General features: G+C 35.0%; 1 protein-coding gene and 1 pseudogene across 1 annotated transcript; one reads left to right on the top strand and one right to left on the bottom strand.

The window, feature by feature from the left end:
- Positions 1-1,275: 1,275 nt before the first annotated feature.
- LOC131822589 (olfactory receptor 4C46-like) lies at positions 1,276-2,204 on the bottom strand (annotated as a pseudogene).
- A 12,018-nt stretch (positions 2,205-14,222) lies between these two features.
- LOC131809141 (olfactory receptor 4P4-like) lies at positions 14,223-15,161 on the top strand. Its single transcript, XM_059135856.1, has one exon. The coding sequence runs from the start codon at positions 14,223-14,225 to the stop codon at positions 15,159-15,161; it is 939 nt and encodes a 312-aa protein (XP_058991839.1).
- Positions 15,162-15,579: the final 418 nt, after the last annotated feature.

Genomic DNA, 15,579 nt, shown 5'->3' with positions numbered 1-15,579 from the left:
TGCTCCCCACTGGGTATCTCTTATTAGATCTGAAGCTTTTTGATTGCAAGAACTTTGATCTACTTATTCACCACTGAAGGCCCAGCAACCATCAATGTGTCTGATATATTTTCTGTCTAGAAATAACTATTGATTAATGAATGGGGAATATTATACACACACACACACACACACACACACACACACACACAAACACAGATATATAAATGGAATATATTTTTCCTGAAGTTGTATAGATGGAACCACTTATTTTGTGTATAGATGGAACCACTTATTTTTTAAAACTTTTCATAATGAAATGTTACCTAGAAATAATTTAATTAACAGAGAAAGATGGCCTCACATTCATATGATGATGAAATCTTGCTGAAAGCAGGGAAAATATCAATGTAAAATATTTGCTCCTTCATTGAGAATCTCAGCTTCAATATTTGTAAATATATAGTTTAATCAGGAGTTCAAAAAATTATCATTTCTCAAAGAAATCTCGCTCCAAATATGAGTCTGAATCAGATAAAAGCAGGAAAAAAAGTCCCTTGTCTCCACTAATATTTCTTTGGTCTAAATTTTCTTGACATTATTCAGCTTCCTTCATGCCATTATTCACTCATTCAATATTTATTGTGCCCTAGACGTGCTGACTTGTAGAAATGATTCTTAACAAATACTCAAGTAATGTTTAAAGTGTGATTTTATTTAATAGAAATTCTCTCAGATAATAAGATGTTCATTAGAGTCATGATTCTTTGTAATGGGTTAGCAGCCTATGAAGGGTAACTTGAACAATACTATGTGACTCTGAAGTCTACAAGGGAATTTGGAAAGTTGGGGTAATCTTCATTACTCCTCATAGGTTAAAGGGCTCTCCACTTTTATAATGCTATAGTCATTTTATATCCTAATTTTATAGGAAGCATGTCATTATCAATGCTGTTATATAAAAATGAGCAGAATTCTTGATAAAATATGTTAGATTTTATAGATAGTGAATATATAGATAGTGAATATTCATAGTGATTATGAATATATATATGCCAATACTACATGCTGTATATATACATATATATCTATATATATGCGTGTGTGTATGTATATATGTAAAAAGCTATGGTAATTTTTTTGTTCCTTGCACAGATTTCTGCTCCACTCAGTTCAGAAGTTAGCATTCATACTAGTTTGTTATTTCTTTATTTGGTAGGTATTCCTTTCTGAGAACTTCCAAAATGTTCTTTTGACCTTTGTTTTCATTGAATCAGTGTTGAGCTCTAGGCATATTTATTTATTACTTGAAATAGCTTTTCTACTGCACAATATCCTAATGGCATTTTTCATCTGATCATTTCTTAAGGTATAGATTAAGGGGTTTAACATTGGTGTTATCATAGTGTAGAATACTGTGACTGCTTTATCAATTGATAAAGTAGTCACAGGTCTCATGTACTCAAATATGCAGGGCACAAAGAATAGGATAACTACTGTGATGTGGGAGACACAGGTGGAGAGGGCTTTACGCTTTGCCTCCAAGCTGTGGTTCCTTAGGGAACGCAGAATGACCACATAGGAGATGACCAAGAGGAGGAAGAGGAAAACACAGATGAAACCACTGCTGGCAGCAACAAAGATCCCTAGGGTTTGGGTATCAGTGCAAGCAAAATTAAGCAAAGGGTTCAGATCACACATAAAGTGATCTATGATATTAGGGCCACAGAAGGGTAAAGGTATGATAAAGAGGATCTGTATGGCTGATGGAGAATGCCTCCCACCCACGCCACTCCCATTAACAGGCCACACACCCGCCAATTCATGATGGTCGTGTAGTGCAATGGTTTGCAGATGGCCACATAGCGGTCATAGGCCATCACAGTAAGTAGGATGATATCAGCACCTACAAAGAAATGTCCTCCAAAGATTTGGATTATACAGGCATTGAATGTGGTGGTCTTCTTTTCACTGAGTGAATCTATGATCAGTTTAGGGGTAATAACAGAAGTATAACAGGCATCAATGAAAGAGAGATAAGCCAGGAAATAGTACATGGGAGACCCGAATAATGGGCTGGTAGTGATAGTGACCACGGTGAGCATATTTCCTACCTCAGAGATGATGTAAATCACCAAAAAGACAACAAATATGATTTTCTGCATCTTTGGATTCTCTGTGAGGCCCAGAAGAACAAACTCCGTCACGTTGTTTCTATTCTCCATTATTTCATATTATGAATAATTGCATTACCTGAAAAAAATTCCTTTTTATTAATGTAACCTTGAATGTATTAAGCTTTTTCATCTAGTAAGTAAAACATACCTAGATTCTATTGAATTGTGGATTCTCATATGGTTTTCTGAGATAGAAAACAAATTATGAATTCTTTATGATTATGTAAATTATTTACTCATTGAAATTTCTGTTGAGTATGGCCATAGGGAACTTTGTAAACACACAGGCAGGAGATCATTTGTGCACACTTCGTCATCTGAGGTAATTAGTCATGTAATAGGAATACATTAAGTAAGAAATTGAATACATTAAGTAAGAAAAGGAAGGTGGTTTATGATGTACAAGCTGTGAATGCAATGGTAGGAATTTTACCTTTATCCTTGGGAAATGGGAAACCATGAGAAGACAGTAAGAATATACAAGGAAAAGTGAAGAGGAATTTGAGGAAGAGATAATAAGGGATAAAATTTTAATAAAGATCTTCATGTGTCTTGGATGAAGTGGGGTAAGGTTCAGTAAGAGTTTGGAAGCCAGAGATAGAAACCCCAGTTAAGAGATTATTTATTATAGTTTACATAGTATTAACAGGGTGTTGATTGTCAGTACGTAAAGTATAAAAATATACTATAAAATAATTAATAATGTTTATTTTTATATACAATAATATTATATTTGCTTATTATACATATATAGAGAGAGTTTAATAGTTGATTAATATGTTCATGTATGAAAGCAAATGTTGTATAGATAGGATCTCATTAAATACTGATAACATCCCATTTGTTTGGTATTATTCCATCCATTTTGAGATGAGCAATCAGTGTCAGAGAATTAGGTTGATGGTAATAATAACAATAACAATATTTACTAAAAGTGAATATTTAGTGGCTGTCAGTGTTTTTGCAGATGTTTATTGAATTAATCCCCACCACAAACCTGTAAGATAATTCCAGCTCTTGTTTTGGCAATTATTTTATATTTTCAGTAATAGAAACATAGAGGAGGTAAAGATTCTGCCAAGATCAAGATGCTAATTAAGAGCAAGAACTAAGATTAGTTCAGAATATACTTTTTCATGGTTTTCCTCCAAATTATTACCCATGCCCTATATTGTTATAATTAACAACATTGAACTAATTATATTTTTCTTATATGAACACAATAAATGTAATCGCTTTATTACTACTTTGGAGGCCAGTGTCTATAACACAATTTCATTAGGGTGCACACACACACACACACACACACACACACACACAGAAATGCTTGAACTCCCAACTATCAAGTAAAAAAAAATAATAAAAATGGAAAAGTCAAATAAAAATTTAAAAATGTGGTACTATGTTTATTGAAAGCTCTTTTTGTCTTGACTCCTCCCTCAGACTTAGTTCTCCCTACTCTAATCCATCTGCAACGCAAACCATCTGATTTTTTGGGTTTTGGTTTTGAGTTTTGGGTTTTGGGGTGTTTATTTTTAGTTTTCTGTCAAGCTTTCAAACCATCTGTTAAATGTTGAAAAGGATTTCCACTGTGGTTAAGTGCTTTGGTTTGAAAATCAAAAAGACAAGATTAGAATTCAGATTTTTCCACTTGCATCTTCTTTTATCTGGAGTACCTTCCTAGCACATTACATCCTTGTTTTCTCATGTATAAAGCAGGATTAATCATATCCACATGAAATATTTTCATGAGAATTGTTTAAGGAAACCTCCTTGAACATATCACCACTGTGTTGTATGCACAGAGAACTTTCATCTATTTTGTAACTGTGTAGGCACCTAGGATATAGGAATTATTGACATTTTGAGTGATAATTATGCAATCACTTAACTGTGCAAGAAGTTCAGGAAGAATCCTCTCCATTTTACTTTTAAATAAGGCACAAAGATTCAATTATCCATAGCCTTTGTTACAAAAAAGGATTCTCCATTCATGCTTGGATAGCACAGCTGATGCTTTGTGTCCTTATTATTCATACTATGCCTCTTCTATGTGAGAAGTGTATTTCCATTGTGTTTTCACTCTCATGATTAGTCTAGATTATTAAACTAGTTGTCTCATTGCAAACGCATGCTGTTTAGTGACAAAGAGCAGGGTCCAATAATTGGCTTCAATTCCTTGAGTATCAATTTTTTTTTCTGTCAGTTTAGGTGAATGATATTTACCAATATTTACCATTTCTTTGAAGAAATGGGGTGAGGATGGAATACTTGAATACTATATTTAAAGGGACTGAAACAATGATTAATATATATGGGAGGCAAAAATATATAAGATGCATCAGCAATTTTGAACACTTACCTTACAGGCTTAGAAGATCTTAATGATGTTTGGAGGTGTTCAGAAATAATCCCATCTTCAAACTGACCTCCTCTCAGATAGGTAACTTTCAATATGAAAGATAAGACACACTCAGTAGGAGACTAGCCAAATAATTTGATATCAAATCAAGTTTTTAAGAACGTGTTTTTATCAATCAAATGCTTCCCTTCTATCCTAAAGCCTCAAAAAATTTTTACAGAACACTTGGGATTTCAATTTAGAATGGATTATTTTAGAAAAAAATATGGAGACGTCATCTACAGATGGCTCTTGTCCCATAGGCAAGAAGCAAGGTATATGGAGTAAGCACATTCAAATGGGTCATTCTGAGCATGAGAATCTTGCTCTGTAAATGGAATCAACAAAAATCATATTCACCTTACATTGCATGCATATTTAAAGAGTTTTCCATAGGTTCAAGGACCTTGTCATGGTGTTGTTACTTTTTCTCCTAGGAATTAATTATCTCCTCTGACAGAAATAATTTGTCTTATAAACCATGCTGAAGAGAGATGTTTAACAAACATCCAGGTTTGAATAAGGAGTTGCATGCCCCATACTTGGAATCCAAACACATAGGAATATCCTTTCTCTAAATGGACCTGAGCTTCTAAGAATGTAGAATGTTAGGCAAGTAGAAAAATGGCATAATTCCAGTGTGGTGACCTGTGATATAGCTAACCTATTGATTCCTGTCACAGAGAGAACTTCTGCCTCCTCAGCAATAATACAACTTCTCTGGAACCTGCTACGGATTGTTTGAGAGCTAGAGCACTGAGGGCATGAAATCAATGGCCCGCATTTTAAGGTTCTTGACTCCAAAAGCTGTTTTTGTTTGTTTGTTTTCACAATCACTAGGAGACAGGAAGTAAAAACAAACTCTAAGAAGCTCCCAACTAGTTATCTTTGGGATTCATGGTTTGTTCAGCATAGAATACTTGGCACCATTAAAATTGTGGAGGCAACCCATGGAATGGGAGAAGATATTTGCAAATGACAGTACAGACAAAAGGTTGATATCCAGGATCTATAAAGAACTCCTCAAACTCAGCACACACAATACAGACAATCATATCAAAAAATGGGCAGAAGATATGAACAGACACTTCTTCAATGAACACATACAAATGGGTATCAGATACATGAAAAAATGTTCATCATCACTAGCCATCAGGGAGATTCAAATTAAAACCACATTGAGATATCACCTTACACCAGTTTGAATGGCTAAAATTAACAAGACAGGAAACAACATGTGTTGGAGGGGATGTGAAGAAAGGGGAACCCTCTTCCACTGTTGGTGGGAATGCAAGTTGGTGTAGCCTCTTTGGATAACAGTGTGGAGATTCCTCAAGAAATTAAAAATAGAACTTCACTATGACCCTGCCACTGCACTCCTGGGTATTTACCTCAAAGATACAGATGTCGTGAAAAGAAGGGCCATCTGTACCCCAATGTTTATAGCAGCAATGGCCATGGTCGCCAAACTGTGGAAAGAACCAAGATGCCTTTCAATGGACGAATGGATAAGGAAGATGTGATCCATATACACGATGGAGTATTATGCCTCCATCAGAAAGGACGAATACCCAACTTTTGTAGCAACATGGACGGGACTGGAAGAGATTATGCTGAGTGAAATAAGTCAAGTAGAGAGAGTCAATTATCATATGGTTTCACTTATTTTTGGAGCATAACAAATAGCATGGAGGACATGGGGAGATAGAGAGGAGAAGGGAGTTGGGGGAAATTGGAAGGGAGGTGAACCATGAGAGACTATGGACTCTGAAAAACAATCTGAGGGTTTTGAAGGGGCAGGGGGTGGGAGGTCGGGGTACCAGGTGGTGGGTATTAGAGAGGGCACAGATTGCATGGAGCACTGGGTGTGGTACAAAAACAATGAATACTGTTATGCTGAAAATAAATTTATAAAAATTAAAAAAAAAAAACACAAGATGATTCCCAATTGTTCTACAACTTTGTCACTTAGTCCTGTTGTTTCCTTTGGGTAACTCTAGGAGACCTGTGGTGATGTATTTTTGTGATTTTAATTTGCTTTCCCTGATGACTAATGGCGGTGAGATTTTGTTTTTCATCTTATTGTTAGACTTTTGTATACTTTTGTTCAAGTCCTTTGCATAATTTAAACGTAAGATTTCTAGTTTTCTTATTACTAAGTTTTAAATGTTCTTTATATATAATACAGGCGTTTGTCATATAGATGTTATGTATATCTACAAAATGTTCACCTAATCCATAGATTGCCTCTTCATTTTTACTAATGGTGTTACCTGATAAGCACTGGATTTTAAAACTTTGACAAATTCCAATTTTAAATTTGTTCTTAAGGTTTATGATTATTTTGTATCTAATAAATATTGGTCTCCTCCCAAGATCAAAAGATTTCTTTGGCAGTTTTTATAGATTTAGCTTCAACATGTGACCTCACACTCATTTTGAGTTCATTTTTGTGTATGGTATGAGATGAGGTTGTGGTTTAGATTTTTTTTTCCCCCTCATAGATCTGGTAGAATTTGTGGAATAGTCTACATTTTCCCCCTCTGAATTACCTGACCTCTCTGTAAAAATTCATGTAATTAGGCCTATTTCTGTGCATTCTATTGGTTTCAAATCTCAGTGTTTAACTTTGTGTCAATACCACACAGCATTGATTATGGGTGCTTAATAGCAATTCTTGAATTTCGATAGAGTAAGCATCCGAACTACATTGTGTGTGTGTGTGTGTGTTTGTGTGTGTGTGTGTGAATCTTCGAGATTCCTTTGAATTTGTATATTTCTATATAAATCAGAATGGAATTGTTAATTTCTTTAAAAAATACTATTGAGATTGTTACTGGAATTGTATTGAAAACATAGAATGACATGGTAAAAGTGGAATACTTTTTTTTATTTCATAATTTATTAAAGTCTTTAAATCACAACTATCAATTGAAATTTATCAAATAATTTTACATTAATCCAAATAGCCTTGTGATACTCCTTCATTCTCTTAACTTAGTGAATTACACTGATTTTTAAATGCTCAATCAGTCCTTTATTACTGGAATAAATTCCACATCACCATAACCAGTTATTTTGTAAGAAACATTGATTGGTTTTTTGTTTACTTGTATTCTGTGTAACATCTTTGGGTGTGGATTCAAAAGGGATATTTGTCATATATGTATATATATACACATGTATATATACGTACATATATGTACATATACATGTATATGTATATATGTATATACATGTATATATGTATATGCATGTATATATGTATATGTATATATGTATTGCCTAAATGCCAAGTCACATTATATGCAGGACTTCTTTATTCTCAGCTTCTTTATTCTCTGTCATTTGTTCTTCTATATCGCTAATTCTTTCTTCTGCCTCATTTATCCTAGCAGTCAGAGCCTCCATTTTTTATTGCACCTCATTAAAGCTTTTTTGTTTTTGACTTGGTTAGATTTTAGTTCTTTTATTTCTCCAGAAAGGGTTTTTATATCTCCCAAGTGGGTTTCTCTAATATCTTCCATGCCTTTTTCGAGCCCAGCTGGAACCTTGAGAATGGTCATTCTGAACTCTAGATCTGACATATTACCAATGTCTGTATTGATTAAGTCCCTAGCCTTCAGTACTGCCTCTTGTTCTTTTTTTCTGGTGAATTTTTCCGTCTTGTCATTTTGTCCAGATAAGAGTATATGAAGGAGCAAGTAAAATGCTAAAAGGGTGGCAAAGACCCCAGGAAAATATGCTTTAACCAAATCCGAAGAGATCCCAAATTGTGAGGGGGGAGAAAGGGAATAAAAAGAGGTTCAGAAAGAAAAAAAAAAAAAAGAAAAGAAACAATTAAAAAAGTAAAATGAATAAAGAAAAAATATAAAAAAGAAATATATATATATATTATATATATAATATATATATAAGATAAACTTTCAGAAAGTGGTTGATTTTCTGTTTCTAGAATTGCTGTTCTTCTTCTCTTTGATCTCCCATTGGATTTGTAGGTGTTTGCAATCTTTAGATAAGCTATCTAGCTGATCTCCTGCTACCTGAAGTAGTCTTAGCCTGCTACTTCTCTGTCATCTTGACTTCTCCTTTTTTTTTTTTTCACTTTTAATTTCCAGTTTGGTGGACATGTTCATCAAGTTTCTAATAATAAACTATTAAAGGATATCTGGAATAAAACTTGGTAATGGAATGTTAATTTTATGCAAAATTAAATTAATTTAATATTTTGTTTAAACTTTCTAGAGTCAATTTCAGAGAGGGTAGTTTCAGTGATTAATTATATTTCCTTGTAATAATAGTCTTACAAAATGAATTAATGATAGTTTGATTTTTACTCCTCTATGAGAAATTATAAAAGACTGGGAGAGTCTATTTTGGAAAACTTTGGTAAGATGTTTCGAAACCTCAGGTGCCTGGGTGGCTCAGTTGGTTAAATGTTTGTCTTCAGCTCAGGTCATGATCCCAGGGTCCTAAGATCAAGCCCCACATTTGGCTTCTTGCTAGGCAGGGGACAGACTCCCTGCTTTTCCCTCTCTCTTTACCCCTCCCCCAGCTTGTGCTTTGCTCACTCTTTCTCTCAAATAAATATACAAAATCTTTTAAAAAATGTTATAATTCCATTTGAAGCTCATATTTCTTTTACAGTATTATTTTTAATTAATTCTAATTTTACTAGGTATAGACTACTTTTGTAATTTTTCTGGAGTTGTGTATAGTATTTTGTAGAAACATCTTTTTCAGCTTATATATTCAAAATTATTGGCATTTAGTTGTTGATAATATTTTATATTTTTCCTCTCCCTTTTCATCATTAGTTATATTATTATTCACTAATATTGCCTAATTACCTTTTATTTCTTTTGTATTCACTCATATTGTTTAAACTTTGACTATTTTGAAAGGTTTCTCAAAGATCCAATGTGAAAATTTGTTGCTCTTTCTTTTTTTATTTTTTGCTTCTTTCTAATTTTCACTTTGATTTACCTTATGTTTTCTCATATTACTTTTTGATCTGCTTCTGTCTTATAAAAATAAAATCCTTTTCAGATTTTCTTTTTTTCTAGTGAAAATATTAATGTTATCATTTTCCTTAAAAGTATCAGTCTCCCTATATCCTACAAACTCTGACAGGTAGTATGTTCCTTATATTTCAAGTATATGTAGATTTTTAAATTTCTAGTATGATTTCTTAATGAATTAACTGTGTTTCATAGAATAATTTTAATTTTTAATAATGTATCTGTGCATGTATTTATATTCATATCTACCTAGATCTAGATGTAGATCTACTTATAACTTTTTTTTTAAAAGATTTTATTTATTTATTTGACAGACAGAGATCACAAGTAGGCAGAGAGGCAGGCAGAGAGAGAGAGGAGGAAGCAGGCTCCCTGCGGAGCAGAGAGCCCAATGCTGGACTCGATCCCAGGACCCTGAGATCATGACCTGAGCTGAAGGCAGCAGCTTAACCCACTGAGCCACCCAGGCGCCCTAGATCTACTTATAACTTTTACTGAGCTCAGATTTCTGTATAATGTCACTTTTTTAAAAACATGGTGATGCTTTTTAAAATAATTTTTAGTTAATTTTATGTATACTCCTTCCATACATACAAAAATATGTATTCCTTGTTAGATGTATGCTTTTATACAAACCTCCATAAACTTTTAATTTCTGTTGTTCAGATCTTTTATACCCTCTGGATTTAATGCCTTCTTAGGCATCCATCATAGAAAAAGAAACATTGAAATCTTCCACTGTGAAGGTGGATTCATATTTTTCTTCATGTGGATTTATCTAAACTTGCTTTATGCATTTGGAGACTAGACTGCTTAGTGTATGCCTGAGGCAGCGTCATGCAGCAAGAAGACAGAGTCAAACATCATACTTTACAGATAGTATTGTAAGAGGGTTGTAAGATGCGGACAGTTGTAGGATAATCACAAGGAATCTGTAATATCCTGGGGCTAGTGGAACTGAGTACAATTGAGTAGAGTGGGTGCACTGTAGTGGGAAGCAGAAGTAGAAATGAGCAATGCAGAAAAAAAAAAAAAAAGTAAAATTAGACTTACATGGACTTAGCATGGACTCAGGAGGATTGCTGCTATGAACGGAGGACTCCAATTTACTCAACCTGATTCACTCAAAGTAAAAAATAAAAAACAAAACACTAAAATAAGGAAAATAACTAATTATGCATTGTGGCATTTCCTAATTCTGAGACCCTTATATTCGATGTTACCTAGTGACATAAAACAATGTATATGACTTCTAAGATTCCAATGGTTGTAATTAGCCATTGAGAATTATTTCAAAATCTTCATGCTAATGACAATGACTCTATGTTGATGAGTAAATATTAATATTTTTCTATACTTCCTTTGCATATTTAGCTCTTTACATAATGTGAGGAATTAAAAATATATGTGTGTATATAATATACATCTCCAGTTTTTGAAGAAATTATTCTAGGAGAAGATGGAGAGAATAATACATATTCACCTTACATCAGTGCTAGAAGAATACAACAGAATTGAATCATTCAGCTAATCACCCTTAAGAGATACATCAAACGGAGACTGGGTGGCTCAGTCAGTTAAGCATCCAACTCTGAATTTCAGCTTATGTCATGCTATCTAGGTCCTGGGATCCAGCTGGAGTTGGATTCTGTGCTCAGCAGGGAGTCTGCTTCAGGATTCCCTTTCTGCTTCTGACTCTCCTCATGCTATTCCCATCTCTCTCAGATAAATCAATCAGCAAACAAACAAACAAATATATAAATCTTTAAAAATTATATAAATCAAATAAGCCTCAAGGCTGCCTATATTACCACCATAATAATATGGGCTTTATTTTTCAAATTATAATCACACACACATTGGCTGATGGAAAATGCCTGTGGGAGGTTTCCCCTGAGGACATGCACATGCTTTAATACATGTTATTCCCAAAAACGTTTTTCTGAAAGGTTCTTTGGATGAAAGATAAAAAGGAGGGTAAGAGGTGCTCCATGTCTGTTTGCTATTACATAGTACAGATACAAAAAGTAAAAGAAACCAACTGAAGGATCACCTTGATATAATATATACAAAAACATTTTATATATGTATGGATATATAGGATAAAGAGAAAATAATTGTAATTTTTATAGGTTTTCATTTTATACAGAATTTGATCCCCTAATTTAAATTTTTAAGTTCCTCTGTAATAATTGTGTTGGCAGATATTTTTAAGAGAAGGCATTCAGGAATATTGGGAATGCAATTGAGGAAGGTTTTATGCCTTTATTTGTATTTGGGAAAAGGTATCTAAGGACAATGAAAAAAGCAGTATGAGCTTCCAAATCGTATGGAATAAACTGGTGATTTAGATGTAGACCTTCCTCTTAGTACTTGTGCAGCTTTGGATTCAAGATTCCTTATTTGCAAAACAAGGACAATAATACAATAGTCCCTTTTATCCATGTTTCGAGTTTCATGGTTTCAGTTACCTGTTTTCAACCATGGTGCAGAAGCAGAAGATCCCCATTTGATGTGTTTGGAGATGGTCAACAGCAGCCTAAAGCTATTTCCCGATGCCTGCCTCATTCACCTCACTTCATCTCATCATGTTGGCATTTTATCATCTCACATCATCATCAGAAGAAGTGTGAGTACAATAAGGGTTGCTACACTGTGATATATTGAAAGAGAGAGGGGGAGGGAAAGCAAGGAAAAGGGAAAGAAAGAGGAAAAGGGAGGTTTTATACATTCCGTCCCCCACCCAAGGGGATTCCCAGAAGAAAGTTCATAGGAGCTGCTATAGATCTTTTTCCTATATCAATTTATATTTTCACAGCTTGTTTTTAAGCACTGTGGGTTGAACAGCAACCTTCAGCAACCTACCTTACCACTAAGTGGTAAGAGATGTTCAGGTTTGCACCAGTGTTCAGAACACACTCTAAACCAAGAGTTGCATTTCCTACTGTTTTGATTCTCTAGTTTTTGTTCTCTGATTTTACTGAAAAGCTACCCTGGGGTTTCTATATGTCCTTTAATTGATCCTATTCTTCCACATGAAATTTAGGCTTGGATCTTCTCAACTTAAACATAAAGAAGTATTTTGCCAAGCTCTATGTCGAAACCAGAACAAATTTATACCAATGCCAAAGTATTTTTCCTTATCCTGAATGTATGTCTAGCATAAAATCCTCAACCCACCCCATATGGCAGAATACAAAGTCAATAAGTAAAACTGATTAGTTGATGAAGAACATCTTGTTTTCTATTTTCTTATACAACTGTATGTTCCTCTCCACACATTTTATGGACTTGACAAGTTAGAACCATGAGACCTTGCATTGTGTATTCCCCAATGAACTCCATTTTGCCCTCAGAACAAGACAAATAGATCCAGTATTTTTACTTCCACTTACCAACCAGGAAGGGAAGATGAGAGAGAATGAATTTCTCGGTGTTAACAAGAAAAAGATAACAAGACATAGGACCCTGGATGCTCCACTTTATGAGCAGTAGATGAGAGATCTGTTCTCCTCAACACACTCTTCCCCTCTGGTACCATGAAAATAATGAATAGGCATTAACAGTCTTTTAGGAAAATCACAATTTTGCTATGGTAGACACTTGATAATGGGTAAAATGTGATGTCTCAAAATATTCTTTCCTTCTCCTGGATCGACTGCATCTAAGTGGCTATGCTGCTTAACTGCATGGTTAAACATGCAGGATGTTCTTTCATCACTAGGGTTCTTCAACATGTCAACAGAAAACAACTGGCTCTCTGCAGTGTTCTAACATTTTAAACAGCACATTTAATGAACATTTTATGAGTTTAAAATGTGTCTTCAGAATGATTTGGGAAAATGGAAGGCTTTTATATAAAAGTAGCACCATGTTCCTGTATTCAGATGCCCAGATTATGCCTCTGGTTTTCCATTTCCTGCCTCTCCTGAATCGTGACAAAATCTGGTTCAAACTGAACCTGGACAAAACTACCAAGAAGGTGAGTCACTGAATTTGTGATCAACTAATTCAGTTTATTTATCTGCTATGATTAAGAATCTTGATTGTGATTTTATATCTTGAATAAATATTTACTTCTCCTGAATGTATAGAATATGGTGTTGGATTGGGGCTTTGTAAGTTATTGTCAGTAGCATATGGAAGGGAGGAGAATTGCTTAAGTTTATCTGAGTGTTAATGGCAGAGACAGGAGGTGGAAACCAGATCAAAGTCCTTTTGGTCAGTGGATAATGTAGCATAACTCTCAAGAGCACAGAATTTGGCATTTGATACAGGTCCATACCTTAGGTTACTGTTTACTATCTGAATGAATTGGTGTTATTGTTGGAAGCCATCCAGTTGCGTTCCCCCATGTATAAAAATCAGCAGAGTCACTCCTGGGTTATTATGAGTTAAATCCATTCAAAATGTTCATTAAATTCCCAGGATTTAGTATGCTCTCACTAAACATCATTTGAATAATGATATCTGTCTTACACCATAAAGGCTTTAAACATTAAGTACAAAAATTCCTCTGTGATCTACGTATTTTTTCATACAAAAATACTCCAAATATTTACAGTGCTACAAAAAAAGTCATATGTTCCATATCATTTCAGGTGAAGTAAGTTTCTGTTGTGTCTCTGGACTCACCTCAGCCTCATGGAAAATCAGAACAACGTCACAGAATTTGTTTTCATGGGACTATGGGAAAATAAGCAACTAGAGCTACTGTTCTTTCTCTTGTTCCTGCTGTGCTACCTGGCTGTCTTAATGGGAAATTTCATCATCTTACTTACCATCACTTGCAGCCATCTAATTGAACAACCAATGTACTATTTTCTCTGTCACCTTTCCCTCATGGATCTCTGCTACACCTCCACTGTGGTCCCCAGGCTAATCAGGGACTTAGGTGCAGCAAGAAAAAACATTTCTTATAACAGCTGTATGACCCAGCTCTTCACTGCCCACTTGCTGGCAGGCGTGGAGATATTCATCTTGGTGTCCATGGCTTTAGACCGCTACGTTGCCATTGTCAAGCCCCTACACTACATGGTTATCATGAACCGGCGGAGGTGTAACACGTTGGTCTTCATGGCCTGGGGTGTGGGGTTTTGGCACTCTGTGGCTCTACTGCTCATGGTACTCGACTTACCTTTCTGTGGTCCTAATCAGATTGATCACTACATATGTGATGTGAAGCCTCTTTTGAAACTGGTGTGCAAAGACATTCATGTTGTTAGTATCTTAGTGATTGCAAATTCAGGAATGGTGGTGGTTGTCATTTTTCTTGTCCTGGTGGCTTCTTACATTCTCATATTATGGAATCTTAGGACATACTCCTCCATAGGGAGACGCAAGGCTCTCTCCACCTGCAGCTCTCACATTATGGTGGTGGTTTTATTCTTTGTGCCCTGTATCTATACTTATGTTCTACCTGCTGGGAGTGAGAACAAGGATAAGGAAGTCTCTGTGTTTTATACTGTGATTGCCCCCATGCTGAATCCTCTCATCTATACCCTGAGAAACATGGAGATGAAAATCGCCATGGGGAAGGTATGGTCTAAAATGGCACATTCAGAATTCAAGTCAAGAGGTTGATTTTCATTGTGCTTTCATTCAATTCGTTGTCTCCAGACAGTTGATCACTTGTGATGTTATAAAAGCATATGAGTTCTCTTTGGGCAGCTGGATTAAAGAGCCTCTGAAGTTAGTATGAGCCAAAGAGCAAGTCATTGTTATTCAGATTGCAATCTGCACTTGAAAGAGTCCAGTTAGTTCCAGGTGTGAGCACTTGGATTTAAGGAAATCAAGAAATAACCTTCCACAGCTCATCTCTGATCAAATAATTCATCTCCCCGCTAAAAATCTATATGGTTCCCTGTTTTCCTTGGAAGAAAATCCAACCCTTTCATTTGTTTATCATAAACGTCCCTAAATTGGTTCATCTCTAACTGGTACTATCAGAGGTCATCACACTGGAAGAAGGTATGGTGTTATAATGACCGGTTTTGGGGTC

Source organism: Mustela lutreola, chromosome 1 (assembly GCF_030435805.1).
Source record: "Mustela lutreola isolate mMusLut2 chromosome 1, mMusLut2.pri, whole genome shotgun sequence".
NCBI classification, from domain to species: Eukaryota; Metazoa; Chordata; class Mammalia; order Carnivora; family Mustelidae; genus Mustela; species Mustela lutreola.
This window is presented reverse-complemented; position numbering and strand designations above follow the sequence as displayed.

What these genes read in the sequence shown, in the direction of transcription:
- LOC131809141 (XM_059135856.1), top strand. Translation starts at nt 14,223, where the DNA reads ATGGAAAATCAGAACAACGTCACAGAATTTGTTTTCATGGGACTATGG.